Below are 23,581 nucleotides of genomic sequence, written 5' to 3' on the forward strand. Positions count from 1 at the left end.
ACACTTCAAGGAAACCCCCACCCTGATCCAGGACACCCATCAGGGCAAACCAGTTGGCCCCAACCTGTGCACCAGGCCTCTATCCTATCTAATCCTATCTAATAAAAGAGTAATATGCAAACTGATTATCACTCCAACACACAAGATGCCTGCTCCTATGTGGTCAAAGATCCTGCCCCCATGTGGACACAAGATGGCTGCCACAAGATGGCCAGCAGGGGAGGGCAGTTGGGGGTGATCAAGCCTGCAGGGGAGGGCAGTTAGGGGTGACTAGGCCAGCAGAGGAGGGAAGTTGGGGGCAACTAGGCCTGCAGGGCAGGGCAGTTGGGGGGGGGGGGGGCCCAGGCCTTCAGGGGAGAGCAGTTGGGGGGTGACCAGGCCTGCAGGGGAGGGAAGTTGGGGACAATCAAGCTTACAGGCGAGGGCAGTTAGAGGCAACCAGGCCAGCAGAAGAGGGAAGTTGGGGGCGACCAGGCCTGCAGAGGAGGGCAGTTAGGGGCAATCAGGCTGGCAGGGGAGCAGTTAGGCACCAATCAGGCTATCAAGGGGGTGGATAGGGGGTGATCAGGCGAACAAGAAGTGGTCAAGGGCAATCAGGAAGGCAGGCAAGCAAGCAATTGGGAGCCAGCAGTCCTGGAATGTGCAAGAGGCAGCTGATGGATGATTCTCTCTCATTGATGTTTCTAACTCTCTATCCCTCTCTCTTCCTCTCTGTAAAAAATCAACAAAACATATATATTTTTAAAAATTATTATTTGCCCAGCCAGTGTGGCTCCGTGGTTGAGTGTAGACCTATGAATCAGGAGGTCCCGGTTTGATTCCCAGGTAAGAGCATATGGCCAGGTTGTGGGCTGTGTGTAGGAGGCAGCCAATCAATGATTCTCTCTCATCATTGATGTTTCTATCTCTCTCTTTCCTCTCCTCTCTGAAATCAATAAAAATATATTAAATATGTATAGTTTTAAAAAATATTATTTTATACTGTCATTACATATTCTCTGAAAAAGAAAGTCTGTGCAATACTATTCAAATACGTGACTAAATGTTATGTTTCTAATGTTTTCAATATTATATAATATATGATACACATATTTGAACAGAGTTAATAATGTTGAAATATTTGTAAATATTTGAAATATATGACACCTCTGATTATTTCTCAATTAACATCTAGAAATAGAACCTCCAAATCAAAAGTGTACATTTTGATACTCCATATTTATTAAAGGACCCTTATCATTGCATCTTCACCAAAGTTTAATAAGCTTTCTTAGAACTTGATTACTCCTGGTCAAACCAGTAAAATCAAGAACAAATTGTTGTCAGTTAGTGAGTACTTACTGTCTTTGGGAATATAATATTGACTGAAAACTTATTTTTTATGGTATGTACTTCTGTTTAAATGTTTTACAATAAAATGTATTATAATTAGAAAAAAGCTATGAAGACAGTTTTGTGGCACAAGGCAGCATTTCTTATGCACAGAGACAGGTCCCTGAGTTATGGAACAAACCTCTACAGGGCACGGAAACAGGCACTCGTGCTGTCTACAACTTAACCCACAGTAATTCTCACGGTTGGCATCTCAAGCTCATAGTAACAAACTTTAAACATCTGGAACCCAGTTTTGTTTTGTTTGTTTTAAATATATTTTTATTCAGAGAGGAAGGGAGAGGGAGAGAGAGATAGAAACATTAATGATGAGAGAAACATTGATGGACTGCCTCCTGCACACCCTCATTGGTGATAGAGCCTGCAATCCGGGCATGTGCCCTTGACCAGAATTGAACCTGGGACCCTGCAACCTGCAGGCCAGCGCCCTATCCACTGAGCCACACCAGCTGGGGCTAGAACTCAGTTTTGTAGGTAAGCAACAGCAGATGAGCTGTAATTTCAATAAAGAGGGCTTATTTTCTTATGTACTTTAACAAGATCTAAGTCAGTTAATTTCAGGATGCAACTTTATAGGTATAAAGATAGGTGACACAAGAGGGAAAAGTCACATATATGATACACATATTTGAACAGAGTTAATAATGTTGAAATATTTGTAAATCACCAGGGCTCACAGAGGTAAACTTTTTCCCCCAACATGATACCAATAAAACTTCTAGGGTTTTTTAAGCTATTCTGCTGATGACTGCTCTAATCATTTTATAACTTTAAATCTAGCACTTGTGTGAAATTTAGAAGACCAAAGAAGCAAAACTGGTTTGAAACAGTTACCTTTTGAACCAGAGAGAGGACTGCCTTGCTGTCTCCTCTTGGCATCACTGAGAATGTCAATAACCAGCGTGGCAAACTCATGTGCATTAAACCGAGCTAATTTCTGTCTGCCCTGAAGATGAAAAAATAATTGAAAATATTCCCAAATGTCAAAATACACACATAAATATTCACATAAAAATAGTCAGGCTATTGTTAGACTTTGGCAAAGACCTTCCAGCATGATTAACGCATCATCAACCATAGCCAAACTGAACCAACATTAACATTTTCCTTGCCATCAGTTTAAAAACATTTACATAGGATAACTATATAACATTTAAATTCTCACAATGCATATATATTTTGGGGAACAAAACTAAATTAATTCTACTTACAGCTCCCCCGTCCTATTATCAAGCCATTTTTAAATAGATGTAGTAATAAAAAATTAATTTGGAGGAAAATTTTAAAATTGCAAGATAAATTTATAGTCTATATGCCAGGATTCCATCATTATATATATCCATTAATCAATAAAAATTAAAAAGACCTTCCTAATTTTATCAACTTCTTTCTTTCTGATGGTGCTTAGGCCGTTTTTAATGCTCTACTGCTACATACAGAGCTTCAATGAACATCGTTCATTGTACACGAATCTCTGTATTTTTATTTTATTAGAACATATCCCCAAATAAAGAATTCCCATCAGAAAGGACAGGCACTTAATTTTGAGGCTTCTGAAATAAGTTAGCAAATTGTTTTTCTAAAGTCTGGAACAACTGAAGCGCTTATCTGCAGCATGAGAAAGCCCATCTAGCCAGATCCTTAACAGTTTTGAGTACCTCTTATTGTACACTTTATTATTTTATTGATGAAACTTTCATTAATGCCTTTAGGTTGCTTTGTTTATTTTTTTCCACATGAAAGGCCATTTATATTTCTTCTGTGAATTGTGTTCTTGCCCAGGCATGTACTGCTACCTACCGCTTTTCTTACCAATTTGTTAAGTTTGTGTGTGTGTATAAAGGCCATTAATATTTGAATAAAAAATATTAAAATACCTGTCTTAGAAAAATACCAAGGTATCAACTGTTCTCAAAATATCACCCTGGTCACTTTTCACACTCAGCCACTTGCCTGGTTCCGTGTGGATGAGTACTCGGGGTTGACCGGAAGGAAGGGAACGACGGTGGTCTCGGTCACCAGGGTGCTGTGGTTTTGCGTGGCAAGCCAGACTAGCCAGGGGAGAAAGCCAGAGACAGAATCTCATCACCATGGGTGCGCCACTGCTCCTCTGAGAACCGCAGCCCCACCTTCCTAGGGAGACTCAAGGAAGCACACTCCGAAGCCAACATACACAGGAGGAAATGTGCACACACGTGTTATCAGGACAGGAACAATTGGGCAAGTAAACACTGAGGCTGGCAGCTTGTCACTGCCCACCGATAACAAGCATATTAGATAAAGCCCCACGTTAAGTCACCTGCATCAGTCTCTCGCCTGTCAACTTCATCGTACACATCCATGGCAAGTTCTTCAAACAAGTGATTACTTAGCTGAAAGTAAAAAAAATCAGGAACACAAGGGACAAGGATTAGCACTAGCAGAATGAGTGGGGACTGTGACTTATTCACCCTTTTACCTCCAATGTTTTATGCAGAGCCAGTGCTTAGGAAATACCCACTGTAACACAGACAGTAACATTTCCAAAAGAGCGCAGATCCTGATTGACCTGCCTCCCAGAGCAGCCTCACTCTCTGGTGTGCAGACAGGGCTGTGCTACAGAGGAGGTAAGAGACATCTAAAGCGCCTCTCTCAAACACAAGTTTTAGTGCTCTACTCTTCATGTGATATCAACTTGAAGTCTTCTCTTTTGCTCTTGAGAATGTTTGCCAATGTCCCCAAATATAAGGGGTCATAAACCCTTGGCAGGATAAAGATGCCAAAACATGCAATTTTGAGAGGAGAGAAGTTGCCATCGCATAAAAATATCACTGCCCTGGCCAGGGTGCTCAGGGTTTAGAGTGCTGGCTCTCAATCTGAAGGATCGTAGATTCAATTCCTGGTCAAGGGCACATACCTGGGTTTCAGGTTTGATCCCCAACCCATCGGGGTAGATGCAGGAAGCAACCAATCAATGTGTCTCTCTCACATCAGTGTTTCTCTCTCTCTTCCCCCCCTTCTCTAAAAAAATCAATGGAAAAAAATATCCTTAGTCCGGCCAGCATGGCTCAGTGGTTGAACGTTGACCTGTGAACCAGGAGTTCACAGGTTTGATTCTGGTCAGGGCACATGCTCAGGTTGCAGGCTCAATCCCATGTGGGGCATGTAGGGGGTAGCCAATCAATGATTCTCTCTCATCATTAAGATATATATGTATCTCAATATACATATATCTAAAATATACATATATCTGAAATCAATAAAAATGTGTTTTAAAAAATCGCTTCTCGACCTTTTAGCTAAGATCAAGTGTAAAAATGTATTTTAAAAAATATCCTCATATTAACAAAAATAAGTAAAATAATAAAAAATATCACCAGAGCCGAAACCGGTTTGGCTCAGTGGATAGAGCATCGGTCTGCAGACTGAAGAGTCCCAGGTTTGGTTCCGGTCAAGGGCATGTACATGGATTGCGGGCACATCCCCAGAGGGGGGTGTACAGGAGGCAGCTGGTCGATGCTTCTCTCTCATCGATGCTTCTAACTCTCTATTCCTCTCTCTTCCTCTTAATAAAAAATCAATAAAATATTAAATATATATATATATATATATATATATATAAAATCACCAGACCTTGGTTAAGCCTCTTTACTATCTTCCTCAGTAGTAGCCCCATTCCCCAGAACTGAGCAGCCCCAACAAGGGACAGGCTGTCTGATCCGTATGCTGTGCAGGGTCAGCCAACAAAATACTCCCCACAGACTAGGTGCCTGCCTGGCAGCAGCCAGGATGGTCAAAGGCAGGGTCTTCCCTAACCCAGATGAGGCTAAGCCCCTGCCAGGGTGTCTCCGGCTCTCTCTATGCTTTTTCCTCACAAATGCACCCTGACAACAGGTGGCTGTTAGTTTTTAGTTGACCTCTCCCCATTCTGTGAGCGTAAACTGAATTTGCTCTGTTCTCTATTGTGTTCTTCACATCCCCACACAGTACCTGGCACTGAGATGGGGCTCAGTACACAGCCAATCACACATTGACACAAGGCATTTTATTCAGCTATTTTAAATGCTGGCTGCACAGACCTCATGGGAACTCACTAAAATGGATACAATACATTGTTGGGTGAAAAAAGCAGGATATAGCCAAAACCGGTTTAGCTCAATGGATAGAGCGTCGGCTTGGGGACTAACGGGTCCCGGGTTCGATTCCGGTCAAGGGCATGTACCTTGGTTGCGGGCATATCCCCAGTAGGGGGTGTGCAAGAGGCAACTGATCGATGACTCTCTCTCATCGATGTTTCTAACTCTCTATCTCTCTCCCTTCCTCTCTGTACAAAATTAATAAAATATATTTTAAAAAAAGAAAAAGAAAAAGAAAAAAGCAGGATATAAAATTCTAAAATTATGATCGAGCCTCATTTTAAAAAGATACCTGAAACAATAATTAGAAGAAGTATTCCAAAATATTGAGGCTGAATCCATTCCCCTTTTCTATTTTCCAAATTTTCTCTAGTGTGGTTACATTACATTTATAACAAAATAAACTCTGAGTCTTTTGCTGGATAAGTTGATGAAGGACTGAAAACTTGAACTTTAATCATGAGTATCTTTTCTCTTTCCTTTTAGGAGGTACAAGCTAATGTTAGTACTAACAATAACTACAACAGCAATACTGATTAAGGGTTTACATCCAAGGCACTGCGCTAATATCATATTTAATATTCACAATACCTCTATGAAATAGTAACTTTTATTATTCCACATAACAAATAAGGAAATTGAGGCACAGAAGTTAGTAGCTTACCTAAATTAACAAAGTCAATAAATGATAATAGATCTGAGATCCAAGTTTAAGTCTCTCACAATGTTAACATTTGCTAATTCAAGGAATACATTATTAGTCTTACTATATTTCTCTTAGCTTTTTGGAAGGGAGGGAGGAAGGAAGGAATAAGATAGAGATGGAGGGAGGAATAGAGATAGGATAAACTTTGAATTGGCAATTATAATATAATTGGCTGCGAGAATATTCTTCTCACCAATTAGGAGACCACAGGTGGGGTCAACAGCAGCAGCAGCTCACTCTCCCTGAGCAGTTCTGAGCTGCAACCCCTGCTACATATAATCTCTTTTCTAGGAGAGGACACCAAGGCACAGAGAGGCTAAGGAGCCTGTCAGAGCTGAGATCTGCACCTGAGCAGTCTGATGCAGAATCCGAGTTCTTGAGAGCTGCTCTCAACTTGGTTCCAGACATTCCCTAGTGCTAGAGATATTACAGACATAGCCCCAGCTTTCATGCAGCTGTCAGCCTAGCGAATGTAAAATAGTCAAAAGGAACTTGGGCTTTATCTTTAATGTTAGAATTATTTAAAATAAAAATTGGTTTACATAATTAAAAGGAAATCACAGAATATTTATTGCTGACTCCAAAGCTTATCATCTTAACTATATGACCTCCTTAATTTAAAAAAGGCGATAAAGCCGAAACCGGTTTGGCTCAATGGATAGAGCGTCGGCTTGGGGACTGAAGGGTCCCGGATTCGATTCCGGTCAAGGGCATGTACCTTGGTTGCAGGCATATCCCCAATAGGGGGTGTGCAAGAGGCAGCTGATCGATGACTCTCTCTCATCGATGTTTCTAACTATCTCTCTGCCTTCCTCTCTGTACAAAATCAATAAATATATATATATTAAAAAAGGCGATAAAACATAGACTCACAAAACCATACAGAACACAGAGACACCAAACAAATTGCATAAAATACATTTATTTCATATTACAGTTAAGTAGTAAGGATAAATTCATTTTATGTAATATTTGGTACTTAATATTATATGATGTTCTAGTAAAGAGTTTTCTGAGAAAAGGGGAATGAAGAGAAAGCCATAAATTAGAGGAGTTGCAATTTCCGTTGGGCTTTGGGAAAACCACTACCTACGTTGTGAAGGTGGTCATTTTCAGCTGCTGACTGATGAAAGGGATGGAGTGGGGAAAGGGGAACGCTGCAGGAAAGGGGGAAAGAGGACTCTGAAAGAGTACCTGAAGGTGGCAGCGAATGGCACACACGGGAACAAGATGGGAGGCAGGGCAGGTAATGACGGTGAGAGAGTTAGATGATGTCCTTAGGGCTACAAAAAAGAACCACCTTGGTTCTGAGCCAGAGAGCAATGGGAACACCTTTTAATCTGGTGGTTAAAAGGGAGGAAGCGCTTTAGTGAAGCTTCATTTGTGGGGACTAAACACAGAGAATTCGTCCCAGAGAGGTAGATTCCTAACCCTAAGGTGGGCAGGCTGGGAAGAAACACTCAGATTAAAGTGAGGCTTGAGCGGCAGACCAAGACAAACTCTGAACACACACCGGGGCAGGCCCCTGCTTTTCAAGCATACATTTATAAAGCTCTGGGAATGGCATGGGATAGGCCAGAGAGTTACAGCCGAGACTGGATCCCAATGGCAGCAAGTGAATCTCTGGTACTCACCGTTCCAGCATCTGCTTTTATCCATCTAAGCAGCCTATGAGGCTACAGGAAGCGATCCCAAGAACTGTGTTCCACTTATACTTATTTACATTTGAAGAAACAGGGTCTCTTTTTATTTTTTTTAACAAGGAACTCTTATAAGGCGAAACAACTTCCTAATAGCAAAAGCACAGTCTTAGCATTTAAAATAACTAAGAAAAATGGCATTATTTGAAGCAGAGCCAATACGCTGGGTATACTGAACATACAGTACTTCCAGTCCTCATGGCTATATACTGAATGGTCTGCTTCTGTTTAACAGCAGCTAAGGGTATGAAATAGTCATGTGATGCAATAGTAAAGAACAGGTTAATGCAGGATACAGTTCCCATACTGGAGTTCACTAGGAAATAGAGATACTCACAGATTGAAGTTTCTTCTTAGCAGCTTTTGCCAATTCAGACAAATCCAGGCTGCTAAGAAAATGTACAAAACTAATAAGCAAATAAATAAAATCTTTTGTGTGTGTGTGTGTGAACTCTGTAGAAGATAAAGTTGGCCAAGGGAGCAAGACATTAGAGTTCATGGTCAGAGCCAAAAATTCTATAGCCTAAAAGAGTCCGTGAGGAAACTTTGAACAGAATAACTTGGTGAAAATAACTCCTTCTAGAAATACTATCATCACCCTGGCCGGTTTGGCTCAGTGGGTAGAGCATCAGTCTGCAGACCAAAGGGGTCCTGGGTTCAATTCCAGTCACGGGCACGTACCTTGGTTGCTAGCTCCCAGCCCTGGTCGGGTGCATGCAGGAGGCAACCAATCGATGTGTCTCTCTCACATCGATGTTTCTCTCTCTTTATTTTTCCCTCTCCGTCTCTCTCTAAAAATCAATGGGAAAATATCCTCAAGTGAGGATTAAAAATAATTAAAAACTGAAATATCATAATCATGTAATATGTTAAAAGAAAAATAATCACCTATTAAATTAAAAGACAAATAAGAGCCGAAACTAGTTTGGTTCAATGGATAGAGTGTCTGTTTGTGGACTGAAAGGTCCCAGGTTTGATTCCGGTCAAGGGAATGTACCTTGGTTGCGGGCACATCCCCGGTAGGGGGTGTGCAGGAGGCAGCTGGTCGATGTTTCTCTCTCATAGACGTTTCTAGCTCTCTATCTCTCTCCCCTTCTCTCTGTTAAAAATCAATAAAATATATTTAAATAAATAAATAAAAGACAAATGAGAAAAGTCACCAGTTTTGAAGTATTAAAAAAAAGCATGGTAGAAGAAAATATCAAAAGGGCAGAATGTGAAAAACCAGAATGGCAAGATTACATCTAGAATAGCAATTAATCATTTCATAAACTCTTGACAGTATTTGTGCAAAGATAACTGGCTAAATTAAGGGTTCATTCCTGCATCTTCAAAATCATCTGACCTTACAGTAACAGCCCACCTTTTGTTTAGCAATGAGCTAAAATGTTTACATTTTTAAATGGTTGGGGTGGGGGCAAGGAAGAATAGTATTTCATAATTTGTGAAAATTACATATAAAATTCAAATTTCAGTATCTGAAAATAACATTTTATTGGAACAGGCATGCCCTTCATTTACATAGTGTCATGGATGCTTCATCTACATCAGCAGAGTTGAGTAGTTGTGACAGAGGCTGTATGGCCCCAAAAGTCTGAAATGTTTACTATCTAGCCTTTAACAACAACATAAAAACTTGCCAATCCCAGTTATAGACAAAGAATATACTCTCTTATAATAAAGAAATATTCTTTGAACATAATCTACAGACATACTGTCACAACTAATACATGGACTCCAATTTTCATATTAGTAAATTTGTTACTTGTGCTCTTTCAAACTTAAGTTTTATATGGTGGTTTACTTACAGCCGTCTTATTTCCAAATTGTATAGCCGTAAAAAAGAAAAATGTATGGGCTTGTTAAACACAAAATATTATACACTTAAACACTATACAACCAAGGAAATATTTGAGACAGATAAAATTAATTGGTATTTAAATGAACTTACCTGTCTGCCATTTGAGGTATTATAAAGTGCTGTCCATTTTTGTGATCTGAAACAGAAACCAAAGCAGAGTTTGTTCATATAAATATTGGTAAGATCTGTAAAGGAGCACCGCCATTCTTTTCTCAGTTTGTTTTGTAATTAGTATCTTCCCATAATTATGAATTATGTGGGAGAACTTAAGTTGCCAAACTGGCTACAAGTTCCCGAAGACTTGGTTAGTAGCAAGGATTGTATTCTCCTTTTCCTTTTGGTACAGAAGTCTAGACATCATTGAGCAGAAAGCCCTCTCTCACTCTAATCCTTATGCTTTGTTCATCCCCAGTGTAAGTGATGACCTTCAGCCTTTGAAAGAAAGCTTAGAGAGCTGAATTAGGTCACAGCAGGCTTCCATTAGCTCTCCAGGTGGCATGGGTGGGGTTCTTTGAGCTTTGGTGGCTCACCTTCAAATTAATCTATACTAATAAAAGGATAATATGCTAATTAGACCGGGCTGCCGGACATCTTCCTGACGTCCAACTTCCTTCCAGACAAAGCAATGGTGGTGGTGGGGTGGGGAGGGGGATGGTGGGGGCGGGGGGGGGGGGGTGCGAGGCAGACAGGGATAATCAGGCTGTCAGGGGAGCAAGCAGTTAGGGGCACAATCAGGCTGGTATGGAGGTGCAAGCAGTTAGGGGCGATATCAGGCCAGCAGGGGAGGCCAGTTGAGAGCAATCAGGCCAGCAGGGGAAGGGAGTTGGGGGCGATCAGGCCGGCAGGGGAGCAGTTAGGGGTTTAGGCAGGGAGGTGAGCAGTTAGGAGCCAGCGGTCCCAGATTGAGGAGGGTGCAGGCTGGGCTGAAGGACAACCCCCCCATGCACGAATTTCATGCACCGGGCCTCTAGTCTATAATAAAAGTGTAATATGCAAATTGACCAAATGGCGGAACACTGTAACAACCATCGAGACAACATTCCAGAAGAAGCCAGGGTAGCAAGGGCTGTGGCAGCCAGGGTCTCAGCCCTTGCACAAATTTCGTGCATTGGGCCTCTAGTCAATTAGTATAAAAGTCTAGACTGGGACAGGTGGTCTTGGCAGATCCAGGCAGGGGCTGTTTTCTACAGTGTTAGCTAACTCCGTTCTAATACAGCTTCTGGAAAAACACTGATCATGTGTCAGTGAATAAAGCCACTATAAGCCTTCATATATAGGTTTTTGTGTAAATATAAGTTTCTCTTGGGTATATCGGATACCTAGGAGTAGGATTGCTACAACAGATTATAAATAAATATATGTTTAACTTGGCAAGAAACTTTTCCAGAGTAGTGTATCATTTTGCTTTCTGTCCAGCAATGTATGGGAGTTAAAGTTGTTTCTCGCTGAAACCGGTTTGGCTCAGTGGATAGAGCGAAGGCCTGCGGACTGAAAGGTCCCATGTTCGATTCCGGTCAAGGCATGTACCTTGGTTGCGGGCACATCCCCTGTGGGGGGTGTGCAGGAGGCGTCTGATTGATGTTTCTCTCTCACCGATATTTCTCTCTCTATATATACCTCTCCCTTCCTCTCTGAAAAAAAAAATCAATAATATATACATATATATATATATATATATTTTTTTAAGTTGTTTTCCATCTTCACCTGAACTTGAATTGTCAGGTTTTTAAATTTTTACTTGTATTTTAGTAATTATAATATGTAGTGGCATTTCACTGCAGTTTTAATTTGCAATTCCTTAATGACTAATGATATTAAGCTTCTTTCTTCATGTAATTATTATTTTTTAAATTTATCTTTATTGTTCAAAGTTATACAGATGTACCCTTCCCTCCCCACTCTCCCCCCCCCCATTGACCCCTTCTAGCCCACCTCCTTCCCCTGCCCCGGGCCTTCACCACATTATAGTCTATGTCCATGGGTTATGCATACATGCACATAAATTATTTGGTTAATCTCTTCTCATCCACCCACCCACCCACCCACCCCTGCCTTCCCTTTGAGATTCCATGTCAATAGATCTATTTTGTTCATCAGTTTATTTTGTTCTTTAGATTCCACATATGAGTGAGATCATGTGATATTTGTCTTTCTCTGAGTGGTTGATTTACTTGTCTTCTGTATATTGTCTCTGCCCTGTATTTATTTCTTACTGTTGAGTTTTAAGTATTCTGGATCCAAGAAAGTTGTATAAATATTCTGGATCCTTTGTTGGATATGTTATTTCCACATACTCTCTCCTAGTCTGTGGCTTGTTTTTTCATTATCTTTTTTGTTGTTGTTAATATATTTTTATTGATTTAAGAGAGGAGGGAAAGGGAGAGAGAGAGGTAGAAACATCAATGATGAGAGAGAATCATTGATCGGCTGCCTCCTGCACATCCCCTACAACCTGGTCATGTGCCCTTGACTGGAATCAACCCTGGGACCTTTCAGTTTTCAGGCTGACTCTCTATCCACTGAGCAAAATGGCTAGGACTCTTTTCATTATCTTAACTAGTTGTTACAGGGCAAAATTTTTAAATTTTGACTAAGTCCAATTTATCAACATTTTATTTTATGGCTTATCCTGTCGATATTACAACCAAGTTCTTTACCTAGTCAAAGATCACAGTTTCTCCTGTGTTTTCTTCTAGTTTCTAGTTTTATGTTTTTATTTAGATATATGATCCATTCTGAAGCCTATAACCCTAATCTCTACTCACTCTAAAAAGGCCAACTTTTTTAAATTTTTTTATTATTTTTTTTTTAATCCTCACCCGAGGATATTTTTCCATTGATTTTTAGAGAGAGTGGAAGACAGAGGGAAAGACAGAAATATTGATGTGAGAGAAACACATCAACTGGTTGCCTCCTGCACGAGCCCAGGTACGTACGTACCCTTGACTGAAATTGAACCCGTGACCGTTTGGTCCACAGGCCAACTACCTACTGAGCAAAACTGGCAGGGGCAAGAGTTTTAGACTTTCTTATTTAAAAAAAAAAACACATTTGTATTGATCAGAAACATCGATCGACTGCCTCCTGCACACCCACTTCTGGGGATTGAACTGGCAACCTTGTCGTATCAGGATAATGCTCTTACCAGCTGAGCTACCTGGACAGGGCCTTATAAGATCATATTTAAGGTGGGTATCTTGTAGACAGCATACAGTTAGGGCTTGTTTTCTGTTTTAAATTTTCTGATAATGTCTGCTTTTAATTGGTGTGTTTAGCTCAGGAACATTTAGTGTCATTATTGCAATGTCTGGATATAAGTCTATGATTGTACTAGTTTCTGCTTGGGCCTCAGTTTTTTGTTCCTCTCTCCTTTCTTCTTCTTTTTTTGAATATTTTTCAATCAAAATATCTTTTGTTTATTTGATTAACTTTTAATATTCTATTTTATTTCTAGAATTTTTGAGCATATATCATTGTATGTAGTCTTTTTTTGGTGGTTGTGCTAGGGATTATAATACACAAAGTTTTACATTGTACTTAGAAATACCATTTTACCATTTTAAAAAGGCAATTTTACCTCCATATTTCTCTCCCTTTTTATGTTGTAGCTGTCAAATTTATTACATTGACATATGTTGAAAGCCAAACCAGATGTTATAATTTTAACTTTAAACTATCATACATGTCTTAAAGAATTTAAGGGGAAAACAGCTGTTATTTTTATCCAGATACTTATCATTTCTGATGCTTTTCTTTCATTCCTTAAAGCTCCAAGATTCCTCCCAGTATCATTTCCCTTCTACTCAAAGAACTTGCTTTATTTAGCATTTCAGCTAGAGCAACCAATTCTCTTCTTTTCCTTCACCTTAAAATGTCTTTTTTTTTTTTTTTTTTTTTTTTTTTGCTTCATTCTCGAGTTATTTTCACTGAAAATTGGAGTCCTGGATTGACAACTCTTTTTTGTTTCAGCACTTCAAAAATATTGTTCTACTTTTTTTTCATATCATTGGTTTCTGATGAGAAATCTAGTCATTTAAGAAATTGTTCTTCTAGGTGTCATTTATTTTCTTGCAGTATCAGAATGTTTTGTTGTCTTTGGTTTTCAGCAGTTTGATTTTAATATATCTGAGTGACAATTTATTTGAGTTTATTCTTTTTGGAATTCTTTGAGCTTCTTGAATCTATAAGCATATTTCTTTTGCCAAATTTAGTTTTTAGCCAGTATTTCGTTAAGCATTTTTTCTGTATCACACTCTGACCTCCTCCTGGGAATCTGCTGATACAGATGTGACCTTTTCCTATTGTTCCACAGGTCCCTGAGGCTGTCTAGTTTCATTTTTCTCTCACTCTTTTTCTCTCTATTTTTCAAAACAAGATAATTTCTAGTGATCTATTTTCAATTAGTTACTCTTTTATCATCTCCAATCTGATATTAAGCCTATCCAGTGAATTATATTTTTTCAGTTGTAATATTTCTATTTGGTTCATTTCTTTATCTTCTATTCCCTATGCTGAGATTTTCTACATTTCTATTTGTTTCAAGATGTTCACACTTTTTAGAGCATGGTGTTCCTGTTTGCTTAAAATTTTTTGTCTGATAATTCCAACAACTGGGTCATCTGAGGTTGGTGTCTATTGACTACTTTTTCCTTAACAAGTATTTGGGATTTCCCTAGTGTAAAGTCATTATGAATGGTATCTTGGACATTTTATTTATTTATTTTTTTAATTTTTTAAAAATATATTTTATTGATTTTTTACAGAGAGGAAGGGAGAGAGATAGAGAGCTAGAAACATCGATGAGAGAGAAACATCGACAGCTGCCTCCTGCACACCCCCCACCGGGGATGTGCCCGCAACCAATGTACATGCCCCTGCCCGGAATCGAACCTGGGACCTTTCAGCCTGCAGACCGACGCTCTACCACTGAGCCAAACCGGTTTCGGCTAATTTTTAAAAAAAATATATTTTATTGATTTTTCACAGAAAGGAAGGGAAAGGGACAGAAAGCTAGAAACATTGATGAGAAAGAAACATCGACAAGCTGCCTCCTGCACACCCCCCACTGGGGATGTGCTGGCAACCAATGTACATGTCCTTGACTGGAATCGAACCTGGGACCTTTCAGTCCGCAGACCGATGCTCTATCCACTGAAGCCAAATCAGTTTGGGCTATCTTGGACATTTTAAATATTATGTTGTGAAACTGAGTCTTCCTTACATTTTTTGGACAGTATTAATTTTTTTTTTTGTTTTTTAAATATGTTCTTATTGACTTCAGAGAGAGAAAGAGAAACAGAAACATCAATGATGAGAGAGAATCATCAATTGGCTGCCTCCTGCATGTCCTACATTAAGGAGTCGAGCCCCCAACCCAGGCATGTATCAAACCATGACCTCCTAGTTCATGGGTCGATGCTCAACCACTGAACCACACTGGCTGGGCAGTATTTTTTTTTTTAGTAGGTTAGGTTCTACCTCCTGGGCCAAATGGTGAGAGAATACAGAGAAAAATAAAAGCCATCAGGATTCCCCTCATGCTTTTGGCCAGAGATTTAGGCTGATTTAGCCACAGGACTGCCTTGGGGCTAGGGCAGTGGTTGGCAAACTGCAGCTCACGAGCCACATGCAGCTCTTTGGCTCCTTGAGTGTGGTTCTTCCACAAAATACCATGTGTGGGCGCGCACATACAGTGTGACTGAAATTTCATGGCCTGTGTGCAGAAGTCGGTTTTCGGCCTGGGCGAGTCTATTTTGAAGAAGTGGCATTAGAACAAAGAAGGAGCCAAAGAGCCACATGTAGCTCACGAGCCACAGTTTCCCGACCACTGGCTAGGGTAAGGGAGGAAAAAAATAAAAAAGGGAATCCTCCAAGTCTGTCCTGCAGGAGTCCTACTTCAACCAGACGGAGAAGGCTTCTTTGCATCTGTTATATAGTTCCAGTTTCAGGCTGCCGTAGAGGCCTTATCAGGAGTACACGGCACTCACCACCAGCTTGATGGTACCTTGAATTCCCTAATCCAGAGCTAGAGTCCTTAAATAGCTATTCCATGCATCTGGTCCAGGGTTTTTAATTATATTCTAGAGAGACAGGGTGGGTGTGCTCACTCCAGCTCACCAGGAACTGGCCCCACAATCAGGGGCTCCTAACTCTATGTTGGTTCTCATAGTGGAGAACCACTATGCTCATGTATGTGGATATTCTACATCAGGGGTTGGCAAACTTTTTCTGTAAAATGCCAGATAAATATTTTAGGCTCTGGCTATATGGTTTCTGTCACAACTACTCAATCTACTCAGCTCTGCTTCTATAGTGCAAAAGCAGCCACAGACAATATGGAATTGGCCTGGCTATCTTGCAATAAAACTTTATTTTAAAAACCGGTCATTGAGGGAGAATCCAAGATGGCTGCTCGAGTAGGCAACTAGCCGCAGCCGCACACAACAATTTCAACAAAATACAACTAAAATATAAAATGGACATTACCCAGAACTACAGGAAAGTCGACAACAATAAGCAAGGAGAAAACCAGAAGGAAGCGCGGAGGAGCTGTAAAAGCCCAAGGTACGGAGACACGCGGCACGTGGAGAGGACGGAGCCAGAGAGGAGGGGCGGCTGAGTGCCTGGCTGGCGGTCCCAAGCGGGAAGGAGAGAAAAGCTCCTACTGTGCTGGGCCCAGCTCCAACTGCTCTGAACCCCAATTCTAGGCCAGACCCTGGGGACCCAGGCTCATCCATAGGGAGCCGGGCTGTAAGGCGGGACTCCGGGGAAGCGGCGAAAGGAGGTCCCGGAGGCGCGCACACTGCGCGCAGAGAAGGGCCGGCCGGCTGTGCCGCGGGATTGCCCTGACGGGAAGGTGACAGGGGCTCCAGACTGCTCTGAACGCCACCTCCAACTCCACTTCCAACTGAACTGAACCCCAATACCAGACTCATTGGGGGAGAGCATAGATAGTTTGGCAGGAGGCGAAAATCGAGGGCACCTTTCTCTCAGAGGCGCTGGCAACAAGTACTGAAGGACCCTGAGTCTCAGGAGTCGCATAGGGCGGGGCTGACGGAAGCCAAGGCTGTAGGCTCCACCCTGAAACCCCGCCCCATCAGGAAAGCTGCCTGCGAAAATGCCTAAACCAAATAGATCACAAACAAAAGAAATGGAGGACAAAAAGCGACTGGATATAGAGTTCAAAACCACACTTATAAGGTTGTTCAAGAATCTCCTAGAAAAGGCCGATAAAATAAACAAGACCTATGAGGATATGAAAAGGGATCAACTAGAAATAATAAGGGATCAACAAGAAATAAAGAATACATTGTCTGAAATAAAATATATTTTATGGAGTCCTAAAAACAGAATGGAAGATCGCAAGAATCAAGTCAAAGATTTGGAACATAAAGAGCCAGAAGACACTCCTCCGCAGACGCAAGAAGGCCAGAGAATCCAGAAAGTTGAAGATAATGTAAGAAACCTCTGGGACAACTTCAAGCGAACCAACATCAGAATTATGGGGGGTCCCAGTAGATGAGAGAGAGCAAGATATCGAAAACATACTGAAAGAAATAGTGACAGAAAACTTTCCCCACCTGGTGAAAGAATTAGACTTACAAGTCCAGGAAGCGCACAGAACTCCAAACAAAAGGAATCCAAAGAGGACCACACCAAGACATATCATAATTAAAATTCCAAGAGCAAAAGACAGAGAATATTAAAAGAAGCAAGAGCAAAGAAGGTAGTTACCTATAAAGGAGCACCTATACGATTGTCAGCTGATTTCTCAACAGAAACCATGCAGGCCAGACGGGAATGGCAAGAAATATTCAAGGTGATGAATAGCAAGAACCTACAGCCAAAGATAATCTATCCAGCAAAGCTATCACTCAGATTCGAAGGTCAGATAAAGAGCTTCTAATAAAAAAAAGCTAAAGGAGTTCATCACCACCAAACCAGAATTATATGAATTGCTGAAGGGGGTTCTTTCAGAAGAGAAAGTAAATAAAGATAAAAATTATGAACAACAAATACGTAACTATCAACAAGTGAATCTAAAAACCAAGGAAACTAAAAAAAAAAAATCTGATGAACAATATTAACTGTTGAATATAATAGAATCAGAGGTATGGAAGGGGAGTGAACTGTTTACTCTTGGGGAAAAGGAGAGAGGGGGGATGTGGGAAGAGACTGAACATAAACTGTGCACCTATGGATGAGGACAATGGGGGGTGGGGAAAGGGCAGAGGGTGGGGTGAGAAGGGGGGGGAAAGGAACATTTGTAATAATATGAACAATAAAAATTTATTTTAAAAAATAAATAAATAAACAAACAAATAAATAAATAAATAAAAACAGGTCATTGAGCCGGGACCGGTTCAGCTCAATGGATAGAGCGTCGGCTTGGGGACTGAAGGGACCCGGTCAAGGGCATGTACCTTGGTTGCGGGCATATCCCCAGTAGGGGGTGTGCAAGAGGCAACTGATCGATGACTCTCTCTCATCGATGTTTCTAACTCTCTATCTCTATCCCTTCCTCTCTGTACAAAATCAATAAAATATATTTAAAAAAAAAAGAAGAAAAGAAATTAAAAAAATAATAAATAAATAAAAATAAAAACAGGTCATTGAAAAACAAACAAACAGGTCATTGACTAGATTTGACCAACTGAACCATGGTTTAATGACCCCAGTTCCACCTCAACAATAAAGGTGCTTAAAGGCAAAATTCACTTTTGGACTTTTTTACATTCCTTAGACAGAATTCTTCAAATAACTACAAAAGTGAATTCTTTCCTCTTGCATTCCTAGTCCCATTGCATGCCAAGAACTGTGATGCACATTCAGTTTTGGTTTAATTATGCACTTTGATGTGTGAAACAGTCACTATCTAGAGCTAAAATAAAGTTATAAAAGCTAAAATTCAAGGAGATTTGACTAACATCTTTTATATAAAACTGAAAATGCTGTAGTTATCATTTCCAATAGAAATCCTTATTCACAGGGTTCTGGAGGATATGTTAAAGCAGAGGTCATAAATAATAGTGCCCCAACTTGTTTTTCCAGAGACTGACTAATTGGAGGTGTGGAGAGGCTGAGGTCCTTTCACTCACCTGGTTTCCTGCCACAGAGATAAAAGGCTAGTCTGTCCGTCAGCTCATACTGTATTTCTACAAGGCGATCTGCCAGCTCGTGGTGCCCTCCTTGCCTACCAAGAGAAAACAAAGTACCATTTATATTGCTCACCAGCCAATGGCTCTAGAATAAAAAAGGACAGAGATGTCTCCTGAGCCAACTGAGCAATTATCAAACATGACTATTTAGAATAATCAACCTTTTTGTGTGAGGTAAACTGTCAAGTTCTACTTTGATTCCCATATTTATAAACTGTTCTCATAATCTGAAATACTCCCTCTTCTTTTATGTAAAAGGCAGAATACTTAATAAAGAATTCAAGGACTTATCAGGTAAATAAAACTTCATCTAATGAGGCAGAAGATAAAATTAATAAATGGTCTAAGATAGAGATTCTCAAAAATTAACAAGTGTTTTAAAATTTATAAAATTTATACAGCTATCCCAGCCCCACCCCTGGAAATTCTGAATCCGTGAAGATGGATGAGTACGGACATCAATATGTTAAAGATGGTCTTTCCACTAGATGTGCCAATGGAGCCCGTCTGACCGGGATGAGAGTTTAGTAACATGTGGTCCTCAATTCAGAGACACAGACCAACCTAACACACACCTGTAGCTTTAGCCTCCTTATCTTCAATTTCCATAACAGAAAATATTAAGTTTGCCTTTCTTCATTCATGAAATAAATATATAAGCTGCTTGAAATCCTTTTAGTAACAAGGCACATATGCTTGGTACCCATGAAAAAATCCTACTGTAAATGACAATATCATATACTGAGGGCTCTCTTATTCTTAAAAGATGAAGTTAGTTTCTGTCAGTTTCTCTTTCTACCATTCAAGGCACTACAAAATATTCTCCCTATCGCACAACTTTGATTCTGTGATACACATCTTCCCCCCACCCCTCATTTTGTAAACATCTATGAAATCAGGAAGTATCTTACAATTAATGATACTCATCATTTACCGTATTTTTCGGACCATAAGACGCACCGGACCATAAGACGCACCAGTTTTTAGAGAAGGAAAATGAAGAAAAAAAGATTCTGAAACAAATAGTGTCCTAAAATATTTTATGTGCATTAAAACCCAACATCACAGTCATAAACACATGTAATCAACCCTGTAAAGTAAACAGCAGCATTTAGAACCATTTTAGAGCCGGGCAAGCACACAGAGACCACACAGAGCCGGGCAAGTAAAAAAACTTTTTTTTTAAAGTATATGTGTAGGCTATATTTGGACCATAAGACGCAGGGACTTTTCCCCCCCACTTCTGGGGGGGGGGAAAGTGCGTCTTATGGTCCGAAAAATACGGTAATTGGCCACATTTTTTAGTGGCATATGAAATAATGAATGACCGTACAAACAGTGGAGTCTTAGATCTGATCAAACACTGTAGCTCTTTATTCCCAGACAATTCTGTACCATCCAGTCAGGTCCCCTGCTGTGATGAGCATGCCCTGCCTATGCCTGCTTCCCGAACTTGACTCATGTCGTTCTTCTCCCCTGGAATGCCTGAGCTCTTCCTTCATAACCCAAATCTAACCCATTCTTCAAAGACCAAGTAAAAGAAATTTCTTAATGATTTGGCTGCAATGAAGAAACCTATATATGACTTTTAAGACTAGTTATCCATTTTGGCAAACAAATTCCACACTATCTTGCCCCATTTAGCTCTTTTATGCATTTATGAATAATCTATTCCATGGAACAGTAAATTCTAGGAGGGCAGAATTTTGTCATTTCACCCATTTTATCCTCTGTAGAAAAATGCTTTGCAATTAGTTTAGAAATAGAAGAAAAGATGAGCTCCATGAACTCTAGAATTGACATTTTACTATAATTGTTTAATCACATATCTACCTACTTATACACATTTGTTTTTAAGTTTAAGCAATGGTTAAAAATATATAAAAATTGAGGAGTGGGTTCTGCCATTCTTAGTATCGGGTCTAGTAATAATTAATGTCGTTTTTAAACATTCGTTTAAAATCTTGCTTGGCGTTGACTTGTATTGACATAACCTTCAAACACGTGGTATCTACAGAACGTGTGAAGTGCAATTAACAAGTTTTGCTTGAAAAAGTTTGTGTTTGGTTTGGTTTTTGTTGCAAAACTAGGGCTAAGAAGATGGCGGATGAAGAGCATATTCGGCACTGCATGCTTTACGAGTTCCAATTAGGAAGAAAAGCAAGTGAGGCTGCAAAAAACATCTGTAGTGCTCTTGGTCAAGATGCAGTTAGCGCCAGAAAATGCCAGCGTTGGTTTGAGAAATTTCGCGAGGGAAATTTTTCGTTAGATGACAAGAGTGGTCGAGGCCGTGTGTCCAATTTTGATCAAGAAGCTCTTCAAGCTCTTTTGGTGCAAAATCCTCAAATTACCCAACAAGAGCTTGCGACAACTTTAAATTGTTCACAAAAAACAATTTCCAATCAATTGCGTGCACTTGGCAAAGTCCAAAAGTTTGGAAAATGGGTTCCTCATGAGTTGACCGACAACAACCGTAATCAAAGTGTCACAATTTGCAGTTCGCTCCTCTCTCGTCAAAACCGTTTGCCGTTTTTAGAGCAAATTGTTACTGGAGATGAAAAATGGGTGCTGTATATTAATTTGAAAAGGCGGCCTCAATGGTTGGACAAAAATGAGGCTCCGCAGCCCACGCCAAAACCTGACTTGCATGCGAAAAAAGTGATGTTGTGTGTTTGGTGGAATTTTAAAGGAATTCTTCATTATGAACTTTTACCATCTAACCAAACCATTACAAGTGCAGTGTATAGTGCCCAATTGGAAAGGTTAGCCCAAGCTTTAAGAGAAAAAGAACCCGCACTGATTAATCGGAAGGGCGTAATTCTTCACGACGATAACGCACGACCGCATACTGCAAGAATCACTGCTGAAAAACTGCGCCAGTTGGAATGGGAAGTTCTCCCTCAACCTGCATATTCTCCTGATATTGCCCCTTCCGATTACCATTTGTTTCGTTCTTTGCAAAACTTTCTTCTTGGAAAAAGATTTAATAATGAAGAATGCCTCAAAAATGCATTGACCGAATTTTTCGCATCAAAATCACAAGAATTTTACAACAGAGGGATTAAAATGCTTCCTGAGCGTTGGGCACAAGTAGTAGAAAACAACGGCAACTATATTGTTGATTAAATTTTGTTGTATTGTTTAAATAAATTCGATTTTAAAAAGTATTAGAAAACGACATTAATTATTACTAGACCTAAATACTTGATTTGGAGTTTAACTATGGCTTAAACACCACATCATTATAAAGAATCACATGAAAATTGGAAGCTAAGCAGACTGTTACGGTTCTACTTTCCCAGGTTATAAGCTGATATTCATTTGAAAAGTCATCTAAAAATAGCTGCATGTAAATCTTTAGAAGGGGTTAAATGTTAACCATATGCAATTTAGCAACTTAACAATGAATCATACAAAACACAAAGAAGCCCAAACAGAGAGAAGCGACAAGAATCTAGGTCTCTAACCTTGCATAATCAACAGGAGTTTTCCCACTGGAATCCTGTGTGCCTGGGTCTGCTCCATATACCGCCAATAACTCCGCCTGTAAAATCTGTCCTGCTTTGGAGGCAACATGGAGTGGGGTGTTTCCTTTTTCCTAAGAATCATTAAGAAAATGGAGGGGGAAAAAGCAAATTTAATAAAGAAAAGGTTACACAAACACAACCCACTTAGTTTCAATTTAATATGTAGATCAATTCCTGCTGACTTACAGGGTGAAAGAAGTTGGCTTGTGCTCCTAAAGATAACAGCCTCAAACAGGTTTCAAGATTCCCTGTTCTCACGCTTGAATGGAGTTGCTGAAAAACACACAAACAAAAAAGGAATGCTGTTAAAGTGTGAAGAGTGATATACTAGAGCAGCTGGCAGACCATGTTAGTCATTCTTAGCTCAGTAAGGGGATGAAACAGTCTCTCCCTTGCTGGTGACAACCATCCCTGGACACTAAGGCGGAGTCAGGCCCATTTTATTGATAAGGAAACTAGGGCTGGGAAGGCTGACCTGCTCAAGACCTCTCCAAGTGGCACAATTATACCTTGAGCGAGAGGTAGTATGGAGAGGTGGCTGAGCATGGCTCTGAAGTCTGATAGATCTGAATTTCAAACTATATAAACCTTTAAGCTATGTGACTTTGAGGAGGTTCATTAAGCAATCTGAGCCCCAGTTTCCTCATCTCTAAAATGCCAATAATAATGCCACCTATTGCAATGGAAGCTAACGAAAAAATAAACAAATGGGACTACATCAAAATAAAAAGCTTTTTTACAGCAAAGGAAACCATCAACAAAACAACAAGAAAGCCCTCTGTATGGGAGAACATATGTGCAAATGTTATCACTGATAAAGGTTTAATCTCCAACATCTACAGACAGCTTATACAACTTAATAAAAGGAAGATAAATGACCCAATTAAAAAATGGGCAATGGGTCTAAATAGAATCTTCTCAAAAGAAGACAGAAGGAAGGCCAAGAGGCACATGAAAACATGCTCAAAGTCACTAATTATCCGAGAAATGCAAATCAAAACAACAATGCGGTACCATCTCACACCTGTCAGAATGGCCAACATCAACAAATCAATAAACGACAAGTGTTGGCGAGGTTGCAGAGAAAAAGGAACTCACATGCACTGCTGGTGGGAATGCAGA

At 40.1% G+C, this 23,581-nt stretch overlaps 1 protein-coding gene across 19 annotated transcripts in view; it reads right to left on the reverse strand.

The window, feature by feature from the left end:
• GIT2 (GIT ArfGAP 2) overlaps nt 1-23,581 on the reverse strand; it is a 58,586-nt gene that overhangs the window by 23,870 nt on the left and 11,135 nt on the right. For 8 of the 19 annotated variants that reach the window (XM_036448974.2, XM_036448967.2, XM_036448962.2 and 5 more), the window contains 9 exons: nt 22,646-22,732; nt 22,400-22,530; nt 18,873-18,967; nt 9,865-9,910; nt 9,722-9,727; nt 8,251-8,302; nt 3,692-3,764; nt 3,346-3,443; nt 2,227-2,338 (listed from right to left, as the gene is read on the reverse strand). In XM_036448974.2, coding sequence (XP_036304867.1) covers nt 2,227-2,338; nt 3,346-3,443; nt 3,692-3,764; nt 8,251-8,302; nt 9,722-9,727; nt 9,865-9,910; nt 18,873-18,967; nt 22,400-22,530; nt 22,646-22,732 — 700 coding nt within the window. The remainder of the gene's footprint in view (nt 1-2,226; nt 2,339-3,345; nt 3,444-3,691; nt 3,765-8,250; nt 8,303-9,721; nt 9,728-9,864; nt 9,911-18,872; nt 18,968-22,399; nt 22,531-22,645; nt 22,733-23,581) is intronic. The other 11 variants (XR_006742321.1, XM_036448969.2, XM_036448961.2 and 8 more) reach the window with 6 other exon arrangements.

The sequence above is a fragment of the Pipistrellus kuhlii genome, unplaced genomic scaffold (assembly GCF_014108245.1).
Source record: "Pipistrellus kuhlii isolate mPipKuh1 unplaced genomic scaffold, mPipKuh1.p scaffold_m20_p_20, whole genome shotgun sequence".
In the NCBI taxonomy this organism is placed as follows: domain Eukaryota; kingdom Metazoa; phylum Chordata; class Mammalia; order Chiroptera; family Vespertilionidae; genus Pipistrellus; species Pipistrellus kuhlii.